The 18,657-nt window shown below is 44.9% G+C and overlaps 1 protein-coding gene across 1 annotated transcript in view; it reads right to left on the bottom strand.

The window, feature by feature from the left end:
* Nucleotides 1-1,793: 1,793 nt before the first annotated feature.
* The window catches only part of CRISPLD2 (cysteine rich secretory protein LCCL domain containing 2), a 30,814-nt gene continuing 13,950 nt past the window's right edge, over nucleotides 1,794-18,657 (bottom strand). The window contains exons 6-15 of the mRNA XM_023934506.2: nucleotides 18,208-18,308; nucleotides 16,880-17,038; nucleotides 15,503-15,563; nucleotides 14,747-14,813; nucleotides 13,625-13,755; nucleotides 13,432-13,475; nucleotides 12,502-12,574; nucleotides 11,750-11,825; nucleotides 7,070-7,203; nucleotides 1,794-5,108 (exon numbers count right to left, since the gene is read on the bottom strand). Of these exons, the coding sequence (XP_023790274.2) occupies nucleotides 5,054-5,108; nucleotides 7,070-7,203; nucleotides 11,750-11,825; nucleotides 12,502-12,574; nucleotides 13,432-13,475; nucleotides 13,625-13,755; nucleotides 14,747-14,813; nucleotides 15,503-15,563; nucleotides 16,880-17,038; nucleotides 18,208-18,308 (901 nt within the window). The 3' untranslated portion in view covers nucleotides 1,794-5,053. The remainder of the gene's footprint in view (nucleotides 5,109-7,069; nucleotides 7,204-11,749; nucleotides 11,826-12,501; nucleotides 12,575-13,431; nucleotides 13,476-13,624; nucleotides 13,756-14,746; nucleotides 14,814-15,502; nucleotides 15,564-16,879; nucleotides 17,039-18,207; nucleotides 18,309-18,657) is intronic.

Below are 18,657 nucleotides of genomic sequence, written 5' to 3'. Positions count from 1 at the left end.
ATGAGCTCAGCACGGGCTGAGGAACAGCCAGCAGAAGGCAAAACAACCAGCAACGAGATATTTGTGCCTGAAGCAGCAAGCAGAGGGAGCCTGGCTGACTGCTGATCCCCAGGGATTCCCAGCAATGTGGGAATATCAGATGTGCCACCCTCACTCAGCTCCACATGGGTTTCTCTTTCTTTTCCCTTCCACTTTCCTTCTACCTTCCAATCTCTATGCCTTCACAGCTAAAGCAGAATCTGAACCCCACCCCAGGTGGGGAAGAAAGAATTCATTTTTTCTCCTGCCTGTGTGTTTTACCCTAAGCCTCCACTCACCTGGTTTTCATACCTGCTGTACAGGGAGAAGACACAGCTTTGTTTGTCATGTTGCTCTCACACAGCACTTGTAATAACACCAATTTCTGCTGGATGAGCACAGGACAAAGCCCAGGGCTTGAGCAGGGGGAGACAGTCAAAGACAGTGTCAAAAAGTGGGAAAGTAACCCAAAGGATGGGCTAGGCTCAGCCCTAAATTTTGAGTGTTATGCTGTTTGGCTCTCAACCAGGACCTGAATTTTATCACAGAACTCACAGAATCATCAAGTTGGAAGGGACATTAAATATCATCCAGTTCCAAATCACAGAAAGGGGCATTTTGTAGCACCAACAAATAGGGTATCAACCAACTGTTGCCATGAACAGGATGCTCTGGGCAGCCTCACAATAACCATTAGCCTGAATTCCCCCCTCTGCTTAGGAAAATCTTCCCAAATATTTCCAGTGAAGGAGGTATTTTTGCAGCAGTGAGAATGGGGGAACAAAAGCACAAAGTAAATTCAAATGGGCAGTTTGGAATCGCAGAGCATGCAGGAGCCACGAAACTTCCCTTTGACAGAAATCACTGGCAGGGCAAAAATGATATTATCTTATCAGTCCTAGGCTGGGGTTTACAGGAAAATGCTGTTCTAATATTATAATAATATTCTAATAGTATAACAGTATAATAACTGCATCAGCCCAGCCCTGAAATAAACCAAACATCTCTGGATTTAACATTAATCCTCTTGTATAGGTGATGAAAAAAGACAAATTTCATGGCCTGGTCAATCAGGACCCCATCCCACAGCCCAGCCCACATTTCTGGTCAAAACCCATCTGGTGCTCATTGTCTGGAGGATGAGTTATGAACTTCCCTGTGTTGTTCCTTTAACCAAATGGGGTTGGATAACCAGGAAAAAACTTGGTTTGATTTGTGGTGCTGTCAGCAAGGATGAGCCTGGAGAAAATTTCAAAGGGAATTACAAAATCTGAATACTTTTCCTTTCAAAAACTGAGGGTACAATTCACAGCAGCCTGCTCAGATGGGGAGGAGTTCACCTCACTTGTATTTTGCAAATAATACTATTAATTATCATAATTAATATAATTGTATATTAATTATTACATTATTGATTTAATATTAATTACTAATAATATAATTATATATATAATTATTAAACACTATTTCCAACCCATTAGTCTAACTCAGCCCTTATGTTGCAGAAATTCAAAGACAGGCAGTGATTTTCCTTTACTCTCAGTATGTTTCACTAAGGATGCTTCTTATTTTTATGGGGTAAAGATTGAATTTTAGTGTCTGGGTACTGGGCAGTTTATTTGTCTGTGGAAAAGGCTTTGCACATCCCAATCTCATTTGGAGTCTCCAGGGGACACTCCAGTCCCCAGGATTAATCCCAAATAACTCTTCTAAACACAAATAACTCTTCTAAACACAAACCCAACTCTGGCTCAGCATTAAAGACAAGGGAAGCATTCATTCTGGGAAGGTTTTATTTCACAAATAATTCAGAAATCAAAAGAAAATGGAAGGGTAGGGAGGAAAAGATATTTTACAATTCTGTATTTAGAAAAAAAAAAAAATCTAGTTTATAAACAACCACGGCCCCTTGGAAAACATGCAAAGGCACACAAAAATTTACAAGTAACTTTTATACATAGGAAGTAAAATACACCATTTTTCATAGAAAAAAAAAAAAAAAAAAAAAAAGGAAAAGCAACTCTATGAACTGGCCCTAAATATTTAGACTGCACAAGTGACCAACTGGAGCCACCTCAACCAGCTGTTGGCTGAAAGTCTTTAAAAGAAGGAATGAGTGGAGCTAAGGCCCCACAGCACAGGCTCTGGAATTCACCCTGGTTGTGATTCCTGGAGATTTGGCTGAGCCAGATGTCCTGCAATGACCATGCCATTGCTTCCAAATCCCAAAATATTGGAAAAGAACAACCAGGCAGCATCAGCTTTGGCTACACCTGGATGCTTCAGGTGCCCATGGCTCTGCTGAGCTGGGGCTGAGGAGGAGCAGGCCTGGTGAGATACAGATGTGATGTATCTTTAAGCTGCACTGAAATATAGCAGGCTGAGAAGTGTCTTGGTATCAGAAATAAAATCTGTCAATATTTGGCTAAAAAACTGGTACTGTCCCACCTATTCATGAATAGCTAGCACACACAATTGCAAGTCATTGATAGGTCATGACTGCCCTGGAGGACCTGATCACCCCTAATTCTGGTGGAGGTATGTTTAAATTAATAGCACCCAGGACCTCGAAAAATATTTGTGTAGTAAAGTCACAATTTCTCTTTTGTACAACAAATACAAAAATAAACAGATACAGACTTAAATTAACATCAGTTTCTAAAAATCCAAACCAGTTGGCTGAAGATAAAAATACGCAAATGTAACTTGGATTAAGCATTTTAGGATATTTCTGTTGGGATAATAACCCTTCCCCTGTCCCCTTTCCGTCACCTAGGTACATCCCCAGCTGTTTGGATTGTTATGTGCTCACAGTAATCCCCTGGGTTTTACTCCAAGAGCCCTCATGTTCCTTTCCATCACCTTCCAGCCACAATTTTCACGGATCCTGGGTTTCCCCCAAGGTGTTTTATTTGCTCTCGCAGTCCCCATGAGCCTGACTGCATCCCTCACTCTCTCCAATTCCATTCCCAGCCCAGGATGTCCCAGATCCTTGCTGCGGTGTTGGATGGGCTCCAACCAGACCAAGCACACCCTTCACAGAGGGCAGAAACGGGGAAGCTTTTCCTCACTGCCAACATCTCCAACGCTCCCAACCAGCAGCTTTTCTAGGATGTGTTCCAGCTGTTTTTAACACCAATTTATTTAATAAGGAAAAGAAATTGTTCAATTTTCCTATCTAAAGTCAATACTGTACACCTTGGACGACAATACTACATAAACAAAGACAACACGAAGAGTCACTTCTCTCTATCCGCCCCAAAAGTAGCTTTTCCGTGCAGTATTTTTGGAGACAGCTCAAAGCAGCTCAAATTTCAGGTTCTACAAAAGATTTCTTTCCAAATTCAGATTTTACGGAGAAATAAATCCCAGTGATGGGACAAACTGAGTGATAAATGTCATTTAAATGTCATTTCCTTGCTGATTTCATGGTGTTTACAGAATTAAAGAAGCGTTTAATCATATAAATGCTTTTGGTCTGTGTTTTGAGGGAGCTTGATGAGATGGCTCTTATATCTGTCTAGATTAAGCCAAACATGTTCTGGGCATAAGAGCAGCTGTGAAACATCTGCCAAATAGAGGGAAATATTTTCCCATTTGTTCTCCAATATTACAATTCAGTTACTGAGCAGGAGGACTGCACTTTTACAAGAACTGAAGAACCATTATTGACTTTGTCTTCTCATGACTGATGAAGTTACTGGATGTGTGTGTGTCAAAAACCCAACAGATTTGTGTTTAGACCAATCCTAAAAATTCATTTCCAATATGCAGCAGAGAATATTCTTCTGCCTTAAAAAGCAGCTCATGCTGAGCCCTTCTCTCAGCTTTGAAATGCATTTGGGTGCACATCAAGACAAAAATATCAAAATATGGAATAACTTCACTACAACACCTTATGGGTTTTGCAAAACCCACTGTCCTGGGTATCAAATGAGCATTTGCACTGACAGTGGGGATCTGTTGGCTTCACAAATTGGACAGGAAAAATTAATCTACCCCAATTTATGCCTCATCTTTAAAGTGTCAGAACTGCACGCACCACCAGGAGCTTCACAAAGGGAAAGTGAACCTGCTTCCTACAGATGCAACCATTCCTAGCAGAAATAAGATTAATTTTATCACTACTTAACTACTATAAAACAACCAGCACTGCTGTATAGACCAATACACTGCATTTAACTGGAGTTATGGCGTGGAGGATAGGATGAGATGTGCCAGCACAGGAGCCCCAGTTCTCTGACTGCTCAGAGGTTTGCCAGATTTGCAAAATACCTGGGAGTGTTTGACCAGCAAACACTAAACCTGCTCTTTGGATGATCTGGTGGCCTCATTTTCTGCAGTGAGGATCTCTGCCACCATTTCACACCCTGCTCCAGGCCCACGAAACCTCAATTTTGGCTGCCAAGAACATCCCAAAAAACCATCATTCGAGGTACCCAGCAGCCTCACACAGCAGTGCCACCTCAGTGGGAAAACACCACTTTTTACCCTCTTGTGCACAGAAACCATCCAACATACACAAAAGCATTCTGTCAAAGCCCATCCTCTCCCCAAACAATGCAATTTTTCAATGAGTTTCTCATTTCAAAGTGTCCAGTGCCTGGACAGCCGCTCACTCCCGAGTCTGCTGATGCTCACACCCACCCCAGGAGAAGCCTCACACCCTAAAAACACCATCCAGGCCCAGGCTGAGATCCCTGAATCTGCTGCACATGGAGCCACGGCCTTTCTGTGTAGCAACACCTCTGGTAAAAATGAAACTTTGAACAGTTTATGGTCGCTGAATGCCCCTAGAGAAACAAAAACACGAGACGGAAAGATACAACGCTGCACGGGTGCGATGAGATGCCAACAGCTGAGTCAGAACCTGGGGTCTTTTTTGGAGGATTTTTTTTCCCCTTTTCTTTTGGAATTCCCTGAAGGAGATCGGCAAGGAGGGTACGGGCAGAGCTGATGCCGTTCAGAGGAGCTTTGGCGTCTCTGGAGATCAACAGAGAGCTCTCCCAAAGAAACCTGCACCTTCCCTGGGGGTTTACTGCTTCACAGCAAAGATTCGGAAAGCATTCCCATCTGAAGGATTCTTCAAGCTGGAGACAAAGGAAAGAGGAAAAGAAAACAAACGTGGAATGAACCAAATGAAGACACTGCAGAACCCAAACGGGGAACCCTGAATTTCTCCTGTCTCTTTCCTACCAGGAGCAGGAGAAAGATAAAGGATGAAAAAGAAGTGGCACAAATCCATGGTTTCACCTTTTTTTTATGTTTTCAACCCAGATCTGTAGTGTAAATGCCAACAAAAGGAGCTGAAAGACAACAGACTCTCTTACAGCCCTAGCTTTTATCCAGGGAACACTGTGCTCCCTAGTGCAGAGATTCAGGCATAAAGAGGAATATGTTTTCCTTAAAAAACAGTTGTCAAATAGGCTGGCAGGTTCCCAGGGCCTGTCTGGCTTGGCTCCTAGTGCTGGCAGTGGGAATGGCCAGATCAGCTCACGTTAAATGACAATAAATATGGATATTCGTTTTCAGTCTGCAGAGGTGTCCCCAGATGCTCTGACTCCAAGCTGCTTGGGGTGGCTGTGAGAATGGGGAAAGGGGGTGTTTCTATTCCCAAGTCCCACTGTGCTGAAAAAACACAGGAAAAATACAAAATTTCATATTCCCACAAAATAAACATTGCAACAAGGGTAAGGATCCAGCAAATCCTCAAGGCAATCTTCTCCCATACCTGTTTGGTGTATCTTTACCCAAGGTTATTTCCAGTGTCCCAAAGTGTAAGGGTTCACCTTGGAAAATCTTGGAAAAGTTATTTCACTCTCTGGTGGATCTCACAGCATGAAGCTGCTCCTCATAACTGAGTGTAAATAACACTTTCCAAATCTTCATCCCCACTGTGAGGAGTTCTCTGGTTTCCCTCACCTCTCAGATCAGCACTGGCTGCTCACGTTGCACATCCCTGAGTGTGATGGGATTTATTCTTAGCTAGGGCACAGTTTGCCATCCCTGTAAAAACTTGTCTTTTATACTAAAAGATAAGTGAAAGCAAGACTGAGATAGAAAAAAAATTCAAAGGAACAGGAGGTTTTTCACCTGAATCCAATGTATCAAATTGGAAAATGCTGACGCTAATCTATATTAAAACCCCCATATTTAACAGCTATAGCTTTCCTGTCTTAGTCTGTTTTTATTTCTTGAGATGCTCTAAAGCATTCTGGAATATCCATTGTTAGAATAAAACCAGCAAACTTGATAGAATTTCTTATGGTCTTTATAAAAGAAAACTGCAGAGAGCAGACAGAGCTAGCAGTGACCAAAAACTCCCCTAAATGTGGGAAATTCTGTACTTGCAAAGATAGCCCAGAGAAATCAGTGCCATCACATCAACATCTGAAAAAAAATACATAACAGTTTGAAAGTGAAGTCTCAAATTAAAAACAACTGGATGAGCTGTGACTGGATTGTTGTGATCCTGAGGAGGTGCAGGATTTTGGAAGTGCGCATTTGCAATTGGTCACTGAAACCATCACAGCTGGCCCAAGAGAAACTACAAAAAAAAAAAAACCCACAAGGGTGGCAAATTCATCTTCAAAAAGTGTTTGATCATGTCTCAAGAGGTTAATTTACTCATGCTTTTTCAAAGAGAATAGAGGATGTGAATCAAGAAATACAAATTAATCCCACACCCCAGGACTGAATGGAAATCCAAATTATGAGACCCAAATCACGACCTGGGCTGAAAACTGAAAATGCCTGTGCATATCTCCTGATGTGTTAAGCACACAGCAAAACCCATTAATCTGGACCTGTGCTGTAACAAAACCTAACCAGGCTTAACAACATCTCCCACCTTCCACAGCAGCCTGAACGCAGCTCCTGGCTGGGGGAAGAGCAGGACACCACGCTCCATTTCTTTGGGTGTCACAATTCACAGTGACACTGTCACCTCCTTCCAAGCCACCAGCCCCTGGAGCTGATATCTGCTGACTTCCACAGGCAGCTGAGCCCGCTGTGGAACAGGAGAGGAAAGAACAAAGGAAAGAAGTCCCACCTCTCTGACTGGACGCCGTTCTTTAAGGAGCCAACGTAGGTTTTCTTCTTTTCTACAGGCATCACGTCCACAAAGCCGCCTCTTTCATCTGAAATGACCCCTGCGTGCACTGCGGTTTTGCATATACTGGAGCTCTGAAAAACATTTAATTGTTTTCGTTTATGCACTGTCTATATCTTATACATGAAGGCTTATCAATTCCATAAACACCAAGAAAAACAGGGAACAGATGAAGAAAGAGTTATGAAAGGATTTTGTCCCTCTTTTGGACAAATTAGGGACTAGATCTTGCAGGTATGTCATAATCCCTGGGTGAAAGAAGATCCACCATCACCACCGAGGACAAGCAGATTTTCCATTATTCTGAGGTGGAGCTGCACCTGTGAGATCATCACGGAATATGGAATGGTTTGGGTTGGAAAGGACCTTAAAGTTCATCCAGTCCCACCCCTGCCATGGCAGGGACACCTTCCACTGTCCTGGGCTGCTCCAGTTCCCATCCAGCCTGGCTTTGGACACTGTCAGGGATCCAGGGGCAACCACAGCTTCTCTGGGAAACCTGTGCCAGGGCCTGCCCACCCTCACAGGGAACAATTCCTTCCCAATGTCCAGTCTAAACCCACACTTCTTCATCTTATCCAGGGCCAAGTCTGAATTGAGGACAACTTTCCAGCCTGGGAAGTTCCTCCCTTTTTCTGGGGCGGCACAAGAGAAACCTCTGAGGTGAAACTCTGTGCTTCTCACCTCAGCAAAGGTTATTCACACAGCTGCATGAAAAGGAAATGCTTCTCCTGGGTTAAGGTAAATGACCACTAATTATCTGGGACTGTTCACATCCTTCTAGGAAGGACAGAAGGCCTGCCCCCTTTGACTGGAGTAGGTTTTGGATGGGCATTACCCCATAGAACACCAAACGTGGAGGGAGATTACACTTCTGGGAAGACTGAAGTTTCTCTGTTGCACATCCCAGATGTGCAGAGTCAGAAGAGCTGGAGGAACACAAACCAGTAACAACTGATGACTAAGCCCCCAAAGCATCCAGGAAAAGGGAGCAAAAGAAGGCTGAGGGATTGGGCAAACTTGGCCATCAGCTCTCTGCAGGGGTTACATGCAGCAAGCTGGAAGAACAGAAAGGAAAAACCAACTTCATACAGCAAATTGCAGCAGGTGAAAATCCCAACCCCAGGAATGCCCTGACTTCTAAAACTCCAAGTACCACAAAACGAGTGCCAAGTGCAACTGTTCCCATTTCATACGGACGATACGGCCCATGCTGCTTCCCTCTCACTGCCATATATGGCAGCTTTGCCTTGTTCCCTATATATTTATCACTTTGGATGGCCTATCTCTTGGCAGCCCTCAGAGTTTTGAGTGCCAGTTTGGTGTTTTGCTTCTATATATGGTCTAGGGAGCAAAGAATGCTGTGTTCGGAAGATATGCAGTGAATTTTCCCTAATATGTGGTGGGAAATCTATAAATCTAAAACTGGCTCATAAAATTAAAACTCTCCTGGATCAATTTGCAACACTCTCCACTGGGAGACATCCTGAACAATGTTCCTTTCAAAGCATTCCTGTTATTTTTTTTTTCCAGGACTTGCTGTTCCACCGCTCACTCAAAGCTTTTGACCAACAGACTTACTCCAAATCTCTTATCACTGTTGGATTGCAGCCCTCTCATGTCCCAGGCCGGGCTGTGCCTTGATGAATTGATTGCAGAGCTTTTGGAAGATGAGATATTACAAAAATAAAGCCTTCCCTTCCAGGAAAGGTTCAAGAGTACAGCAGTACGGACAATAGAACATTTTCTGTGGTGCAATCCCTTGGGATGGATGCTCTGAGACCAATTCCTGATTAAATGAGCCCTGGGACACACACCATAAAATGACAACACACTTTAGAGTGGGTTATTAACAATATTCTCTGACTATGAGCTTAATCACCCAGAATTTCCTCACTAGTGTGACTCGTTCAATCATTAAGTTCCTATTTCCTGAGAGATGACTCCCAACTCAAGATTGCTCTGGTGACAAACTCCTGCCTCTGTGTGGGCCATCAGGCCATCCATCCATCATCCATCCATCATCCATCCATCATCCATCCATCATCCATCATCCATCATCCATCCATCCACCCATCCATCCATCATCCATCCATCATCCATCCATCCATCATCCATCCATCATCCATCCATCCATCATCCATCCATCATCCATCCATCCATCATCTATCCATCATCCATCCATCCATCCATCCATCCATCATCCATCCATCCATCATCCATCCATCCATCCATCATCCATCCATCCAACATCCATCCATCCATCATCCATCCATCCATCATCCATCCATCCATCATCCATCCATCATCCATCCATCCATCCCTCCACCCACCCAGTAATCACTGCACAGCTGTGGATAGAACCTTATCTCAAAAGTGGGGAAGTTGCTCTCTCTCCTGTCTCTGCAGGGCTCCTGGGCAGGGATGTGGTGGGTTTCCCCTGCAGGATTATGCCACACCAGGAGCCAGGCAGGGTGACAAATGACGGCGTCTCATGGAAGTCAAAAGCTCTTTTACAACCTGTTCCCACAGGTCCAGAATCAAGGCGGGGTTGGACAGGGCTTGGAGCATCCTGGTCTGTGGAAAGTCTCCCTGCCCATGGAACTGGGTAGCTTTGAAGTCCCTTCCAACCCAAACCATTCCACGGTTCTATGATCATCCCAGAACCAGGCCTGTCCTCTTTTACCATTGCATATTTCTTGCATTTTACTCACTTACCCCAAAATTCAAGTCTCCTCTACATGCCTGTTCCACAGTCTTACTAATTTCCCCACGAACAAGTCCCTGAACTGCTTTTTAAAGCAAAGCACACACTGGAAATGGGGCTGAAGGCTTCATTTTCTTTCAGATAGCTTATTTAAGAGGACTCAGTTGGAGCCCAAGCGCTCCCAGGGCCATGAAGGTGCCGCACTAGACATGAAGTTGGATTCCCAAAGCCCTCCCAGAAGACCAGCACTTGCCTCATCCAGCTCATTGCCTGCTTTAATCATTCCCCAGCAGTGAGCTTGGGTTAATTCCCAGCATCCTGCACAGGCCTTTTTCCCTGGGAAAAGCCTTTCCCCAAATTCTCCTTGCATGGTGTGATTGTTTCTCTTCTCGACTTCCCATTCTGAGCATTCCCAGCATCTCCACCTCTCCCTTTGCAGCACCATCCAGAGCCACCTCAAACTCTTTGTCCCTGCTTTCACCATCTTTGCCACCAACCTCAAGCCAACCTCAGTGCTTTCCTGGCACCTCCACATCACCCTGTTAGCACAGCAGTCAGAAAAAAGGTCAACCAAACCCTCGAGGAAGTGGCCAAATACTTTTTTTTTTTATTACTGCTTTTTGTTTTTCTCCCAAGCCACCACCCATGGCCCCATTTATGAAACAATACCCAGGAGGGACAGTAGGAAATGGGTTCATTAAAGGACACTAATCCTTTTGCGTCAGTGCAGTGCCAGCCTGGGCTGCTGCTCCTCACCTAATTCCTCTGTAATCACAGAGCCTGTTCGGGGGTGATTGAGGGAGGTTTGTCCTCTGTAAAAAAGAGAAAACTATTTCCCATTTCCTGCAGGTGGGAGCATGCAGGAGGCAGGTACTGCAGGGAGGCAGCTGCTCCATGGATTTGCCTGTGAGCTAGTCCAGGATAACCTGTTTGTGCAGCTCTACCTTCAAAAAAATTGGTCTTGAGCAAAATTAAAAATTGTGTGGGTGTTTTTTTTGGGTTTTTTTGGTTTTTTTTTTTTAAATTGCTTTCAAAATTGCTTCTCCAAATTGCTGTATGATTCCTGCAGGATGGATTTTCTCAGCAGACTGCAAAGCTCCAGGGTGACCCAAAGCTGGGGGTCCACAACCTGCTGCCTGCTTCCCCCAGGCTTTCAAAAGCCACAATCCCACAGGCTAGAGGGCAGCCAGGGAGCTGGCATTCCTCAGCACAGTCCCCAATGGAAAAAAAAAGAGGAAAAAACCCAAAATAACCAGGCACCTGCAAATGGAAAAACATTGAGACCCAGTTTTCAGAGGCTTAATATTAAGAGATTTCAAGAAAATGACACTGCCTAGTTTTAGCATCAAGTCTCTGCTCATCCCCATGAGCAGAGCTCAGAAAAACAAACCCATAAAACCAGCTCACACACTTTCTTTCCACTGCTCTGAGCTCTGTCCTGGCTGCTCAGAAACTGTTGATCTCCCAGAAAGAGGAGGAGAGGGGAGACAGGTCTTTTTCTGTCAACTCTATAGTGCAATAAGATGGAAGAAAAGCCCTTTGGTGGTCATCTATAAACCCCAAAATGCTTTACAAAGGAAAAAAGTGCAACCATGATTTCACAGACAGAGCCCAAAAGCTTGGGGAGGTTAAGGGACATGACCAAACCTCCAGGAAGGAATCGGTGCTGGAGAGTAGAGGGCTCACAAACCCAGTGGCCACAACTCAAGGACTTGTGGAGTGACACATCCAAGTCCTTCAGAATAAATCAGAGCTGGAGAGCAAAAGGGCTCCCCGAGCCTGTTGACCCCATCTTTCACCCCCACCTGCCCATCCCCACGTGGAATAACCACAAGAGAGTTGGAATTTCTCCCCTAAAGCCCAGTGTGACCCCAGCCGTGGGACAGGATATGCAGGGAAAGGTTTGTACTCACATCCGCGTAAACGTTGGTGCCAAACACCGGTGCCCAGTACGACGGCTCGTCCTTGCAGTGGGCTGGGCAATAAATCCTAGAAAACAATGGATTCAGGTTTATTCTCCAGATCAGGGCTGGACAGGAAGGCGAGCTGCATTCCTGGGAGATTTCAACTGCCTGCATCTGGTCTGCAGGTGGCAACAGTGAATTTGATTACTCGCTCCCCTCAGATGACATTTGGTTGCTGCTGCAGAACTGTAAATAGAGGGATTTGGACCACTGGAAGAGGGATTTGTCTTTTATGACCCTTTTCAAGGGGGAGTACCTGTATTTTTGATCAATTCCATGCACAAAAATCTCTGCATGTGTTTGTGCACCCCTGCCCTGTCACTTATTCCTGCACGGTTTCCAGAACAAACTTCTTCCATGTTTTAAGGTGGAAAGGAAAACCACATCCAAAACCCAACAAATGCAGAAGCAAACAAAGAGTGTGCAGTTGCTCTCTCACACATGATAGTGTGCTGGGACAGGATTGTGCAGCCTGGCTGATATGTTACTGCAGCCATCTGAAAACATAAAGTGAATTTTCCACAGTGATGCCGAGAAAATCGTGGTGGCAGGAGAGAGCACACCACTCCAAACCCCCTCCTCCAGTTCAACCAGCATGGTCAGCTCTTCTCCCACCAGCCCTCAAATTCAGGGCCCTCAGCACCTCAGTTAAGCTGCCCCTCATTAGGACAGAGGGTTTAAACCAAAGAGATTTGTGTTACCTTGGGCAGTGGCTCGCTGGCTTTTTGAAGTGGCACAGTTCAGCTACCGTGGTGTAACAATCCAGAGTCTGTGCTGCCAAGATAAATGTGGAAAGGCAAATGATTAGACCCAAAAGCCCAGGCTGCTGCAGAAAACACAAGTCAGAGCCACACAATGCATTTGGTGAGACCCTTGTCCAGCTGAGAGCACCAGGAGTGAAGCTGCTCCAGGACGGGGTTGAGCAGATCTGCAGCAGGAATCCTACAACCACCCTACAACGTGGGCTGAAAAAGGTCACAGCTCTCAAAAGAGACAAGCAGCTGATCCACAACACCTGGGTTTGTTACAGCTCCAGATGTGGAGCCCAAATATCCTGACACCTACAATTCTCCCTGAAAGGGGCTCAGGCAGATCTAATCAAAAGGGTGATTCTGCATTGGAGGGATTTTTCAAAGATATTCAGAAAGCGGGAATTGTTTAAAAAGCAGAGCTGTGTTTATTTATATGCTTGTCAGAAATGTGATGACTCATTGTTAAAAACTGATTTCACATGTATTGTGTTTTTTATTACATTACTGCACTAGGACATTCGCCACTATTTTTTTCAGTTTTTGTAAGTGCTGGCACTTGACTGAGGCTTTTAAAGATGGATGGATCAGCTTTAATCCCTTTGCTATCAGCAGCTGAAGTCTGGACCCCACCATGGCCCAGCAGCAGGAGATGCTGTGGAATTGGCCCATTATCACCTATTTCTCTACCCAAGGCTGGTGGTCAGTCACTCTAGGGTTCTATCCCACCCCAGACCACCTCTCCAGGGTTTGGCTGTGGCACAGAACCACTTGACACAACCATGAAAATCAAGAAAGAGCCCTGAAATGAATGATGTTTTCCAGTACCCCGTAAAACCCCAGAAACAATACCCTTTTTTCCCCTCAACTTTTAAAACTTACTTGTGACTTTGGAAACCATGAATGCATTTGAAGGTTTGCTTTTCCTGTAAAAACAAGCAAAGAAACAGAAAAAAAAAAATTAATTTGAAAAAAAATAAGCAGAGTAGCATCACTGTGTCTACATGAGAGCAACAAAGATGACTGAACACCTGATTTTCAAGCAAATACCAACAGTTTTTGGTGCAGGCAGTACCTGAATGACTCCACACCGTTCCTGGTGGACTTGACAAAAGCAGGTGTCCTCCCTTTCCTCGTGATGTCCACCAGCCCTCCTTTGTTGTCCAGGATTCCGTAATGGATGGCAGCACGACAAATGCTGGAGGACTGGCAGGAGATAAATAAATGGGGTGTGAAATAAATCAAACAAATCTCATCCACAGAGCAACGCTGCCCAACTGCTACGTGAAAAACGGAGGAGAAATGAAACCACCACCAAAAGCACCAAGTGGAAAATAAGCTGAGTACACTCCTTTGGAATCTGGTTGTTAAATCTTCCTCTCCCAACACAGCCTGATTCTTTTATTACTATTATTTTAAGCCCTGCCTGGTTGAATGGTGAGCTTTGCTTTTTTTTTTTTTTTTTTTTAAATAACAAAACCATACATTTAAATACAATTTAGAGGAAAAGCAGCGTTGGAAGTGAACGACCACTCTGAAATATTTCCAGTTCTCGACAAAATATTCAAACCCAAAATATTTCTGCTGACGCCACTTGGAGGGGTTGGGTGGCTGCAATCACAGAAGTTTCAGGGCAAGGACACATCATGGGTGATGCAGTCACGCACCAACAGTTGCAATAGGGAAAGAACACCTGATTTTACCCAAAAAAACCCTTTTATCTTCCAACTTCCTTCACCCCAAAAGTAGTGTTGATGGGAAAATGGTGCCATGATTTATTTATAAATTATCTTACTAATTTAAGATCAAGCCAATCAGCCCAAAATATTATTTAATTACAAAATTTAACAGTGTTTTTTTATATAAAGTTTCTGTTCGGATGGCAGCTACCCACATGAACAAAGGGATCTCTGTAGGAGCTCCTATTGATCCTCATCCCTCACTTTCCACGGGTGTCCACATTAAGGACAATCCCTGATAAAATCACCTCTGGAACCACTTTGCCTGCCCAGAGTCTGTCCCTTTTTCCAACACCAAGGCGAGGAAAACACGGATAATCTTTATTAGCACCATTTTACAGCACCACAACCAGGGGATATGAAAAGCCAAATTACACCAGAAGGGCTGGCATTTCCCATTTCTGTCATTACCACTGACTCCCACAAATTACATCCAGGAGCTATTAAAAGGTACTTACACTTTCATAATAAAATGTTCCAAAGATCTTTCCCTTACTGTACAAGCAGCCAGCTGGGCACAAATACCTAGAGAAGATATATATCTTTTGAGGGTGGCGAAAAACAATTCAAGAAAAACAGACTTTGACTCTACTTCATTTAATAGTCATTCCATTCATTTCACGTAGCCCTCCCGTTTTAAAAACAAGATTGCAAAATAGCTACTTTTTAAAACAGTTGCTCCACCCTCCTCAAGAGCCTGACCAATATTTAGGTTCTGTGGATTTGGTTTTTCTCCAAGTGATAAACTGTCCCGTTCTCTGCAGAAACCTTAACCAGAAGTTCTTGACTGGCTGGGAGGGGATAAGCCATGAATTATTGGTCTGGCTTGGACAGCAGTGGAATGCATTAAAAAAGGCTCGAAAAATCTCTCGGTGCCAAAATTTATTAAATTATTTTGGACACCTGAAACTGTGGGCCATCATGGCTGAATAAAATCAGCCAAATCACCTTATTGCCAGGCTTGGCTGAAGGCTTCAATTAGGAGAAAATTTGGGGATATTTTTGTTGGGTTTTGGGGGTTTTCCTGAAGAGATCTACCTAGAGAGTCACAAAAAATATATAATGCAACCTATCCTATATTTGCAAGAACTGAGTCATAATTAGTAATAAAACAGAAATATTTATTAAATATTTGTTAAAAATATTTAGTGATAAGAGTAAATATTTATTTACTTTTTCCCTCAGCACTCCAAGAAATATCAACAAAACCCTACCTGTTGCACGTTGAGCCTCTGCACTTGTCTCTCATCTTGGTTTCACAGGTAATGACTTGTGCTGGGCAAAAAAAATAAAAATCAAATAAATACATTTTTTTTTTACAAAGGAAATTGCTCAGCCTGCTCCTGAGCTGCAGAAATGAGCAACCTCCACACAGCTTTCCTGAAGGTCTTTAGTGCAGCAAGATAAAATCTGATTTTATCCAGCCTGGAGCAGTTGGTGCCTCTTTAGCCCTTCACCTGAGACAGGTGTCTTTGGAAAATGAGCAAGGAACAGGCAGCTGACAGCTGAAGGCTTTGATTTACAGCCCCAGGTCTGCAGTCAGAGCTCTCATTCTCCTGTTAATTACAGACTCTCCGGATGCTGGCAGATAAACTTGAAAAGGACCCGCTGGCTTGCCCCACCTTGTTTTCTCAATAAGTGTCTTTTAATTAACAGCGGTTGGAAAACAAGTCAGGAAGTACCAGCAGCTCCACAAATAATTTCAATATTCCCAAGCAAGAACTAAAGAGGAAACAATCTATAAACCCCAGAAAAGTTGTGAAGAAGGATAAGTGCTGGGTGTAGAGTTTTTCAAAGGAGAAATAAAACCGATATTTCCTAACTTCATTACTGATTGAGAGGACTTTGGATATTGCTATTTTACATATTGCACACTGATATTTTATGGAGATAAGGAGGATATGGACTGCTGGAGTCAGACAGAGGATGTCACAGAGCTGCTCTGAGAGCTGGAGCCAGGCTGGGAGAGCTGGGGGTGCTCACTTGGGGAAGAGAAGGATCCAGGGAGAGCTCAGAGCCCCTTCCAGGACCTAAAGGGGCTCCAGGAGAGCTGGAGAGGGACTGGGGACAAGGGATGGAGGGACAGGACACAGGGAATGGCTCCCACTGCCAGAGAGTGGATTTAGATGGGATACTGGGAAGAAATCCTTCCCTGTGAGGGTGGGCAGGCCCTGGCACAGGTGCCCAGAGCAGCTCTGGCTGTCCCTGGATCCCTGGAAGTGCCCAAGGCCAGGCTGGATGGGGTTTGGAGCAGCCTGGGATGGTGGAAGATGTTCCCTGCACACAGGGGGTGGAACTTTAATGTCCCTTCCAAACCAAACCATTCCAGGATTCTATGGAATGACTGAAACAAGCACATCACTTCTGCATGTCAATGTGCAGAAGTTACAAGTTGTCTTTGGGAGTTTTGCTCACCACTTCTGGCAGCTTTCTGCGCAATTAGCAGAATTTTCACACAGATCACCTCTTCCTCCACCCAAACATCCTCCCAGTTTCCTTATCCCTGAGCCTCCTCCTCACTACCCACACCTTTTCCCATGGAGGCGCTTCAAAACTCATAGGAGCTGAAAAAGAGAAAGGCTGTGCCTTACTCATGTAGGACTCTGGGGTGATTTTCTTGGACTTGATGGTTTTTCTGGGTTTGTTTTCCGGAAGGTGGAACTGCACTGGCTTCTGCTCCGCCACCTGCGGAATCTCCACCTCGTTGGTCTCGTCTGTCTCAGCAATGATGGGATCCTCATAACGGTGACCTTGGTACAAGAGGGGATTGAAAAGAGTTACGGTGTGCTCACGCTGGTGGGCAAGACAGACAGGTTCGTGTTTCGTGGGGATGATTTAGATGGAAAAGGATCTGCTTTTAAACAGCCGGGAAAACAAAAATACTCGTTGGATTCAGCACAGGGCTACTGCCAGGACACTCCTCTCCTGTTCCTCTGCACATGAAGCAGCATTTACAGCATCTCACAATAAAGATTTGAAGGGATCCCCACTGGTTAGTGAAAAAAAGTGCTGATATTCCTTCCTCTGTTTCCCACTGAGCTCTTCCCTCTGGAGGAAAACACAGTTTTGCTGATGGGCTCATATTCCATCCCCTTCCTTCTCCCTTCTGCAGCCCACCTGCACCCTGGGTGCCTCCTTCAAACCCCACCAGATCAAAAATGAGAAATGCATGGTGGCAGCAAAACCAGCCTCTGCTTTGGGCAAGTCTCCAGGGAATCTCCCTGTTTTCAAAGAGCCCAGTTCCCTGGGAAATAAAACACTTGGGAGGAGAGAAATGAGCCCAGGAGATCCTGGGTGCTGGGGGTGGCACTGCTGCACTGGAGGGCTCACCCTAATATGGTTCATTCTATTGACCTCTCTTCCAAAAGTACTCCACAGGTCAGGAATCCCCCCCTTCAGGATCCCCTCCTCTCCTCCAAGGGACACAAATCTCTACATTCATTTTGCATCCCTGAAAACCAAGGTGGGGAGGGATGCAAAGGCTCCATCCATGTCCCCTGAAGGAGCAGGGCAGGCAGCCAAGCTCTGCCCACCCATGGTGACTCTGTTGAGCACTGGAGAACGTTCCCTACCCCAAAAAAACCCCACCAGGATGGAATCATTCCTGCCCACAGCCTGCCAGCACTCAAACCCCCTGCAGCTCCCCTACCAAACCCATGGAAGTTCAGAGCTGCTTCTCCCCACCCAAGCTCTCTGTTTTCACCAGGAAAACGTGCCGAATCCCAGCTCCAGATTTTCAGCAGCTCAGGGATTCTGGCTTTCAGTGGCTGACGATCTCCCACGTTTGAATATTGAGGATGGCTAATTAAAAATTAAAAAGGGGGCACGAAGCTGTGGCTTGTTCTAATGAGGAGCTTCCACATGCTTGCTCCAGCCTTGCACCCCCACCCCAGAGGTGTCCCAAGCCCCCAGCAGGTACCTTTGTAGCAGAGGTTGTTCTGGCAGCTCCCCCCGTAGCTCGGCGGGCACTCGGAGCAGGGACGGCCGGTCTTGTACGGAGCTTCTCCGATCCAGTTGCCCCTGGGAGCACAGGAGAAAACAGCACCCATCAGACACCCAAAGACCCTTCCAAGCCTCCCAAACAAGAAACATCATCCTGGCCTAGAGCAAAAAAAATAAAGACTAAACAGGCAGCCTTGTAGGAAAGGTGTCCCTCCTCGTTTCATCTGCAAAATGACATTTTTTAGGGGTTTACGTAAATTGTGTGCCATATCGCTTTTATATTACATTCCAACATAAACACCAGGGTCTTATGTAAACAGAAGTAAATCAGTGGATTACTGAATTTTGCTGAAGAAACTCCCCAGAAACAACAGCACATTTAGGCATTCTGTCCTGCAAGTTTTAGGGGATGAGGAGGTTGAAGGAG

This window comes from Cyanistes caeruleus, chromosome 12 (assembly GCF_971803275.1).
Source record: "Cyanistes caeruleus chromosome 12, bCyaCae1.hap1.1, whole genome shotgun sequence".
NCBI lineage: Eukaryota > Metazoa > Chordata > Aves > Passeriformes > Paridae > Cyanistes > Cyanistes caeruleus.
This window is presented reverse-complemented; position numbering and strand designations above follow the sequence as displayed.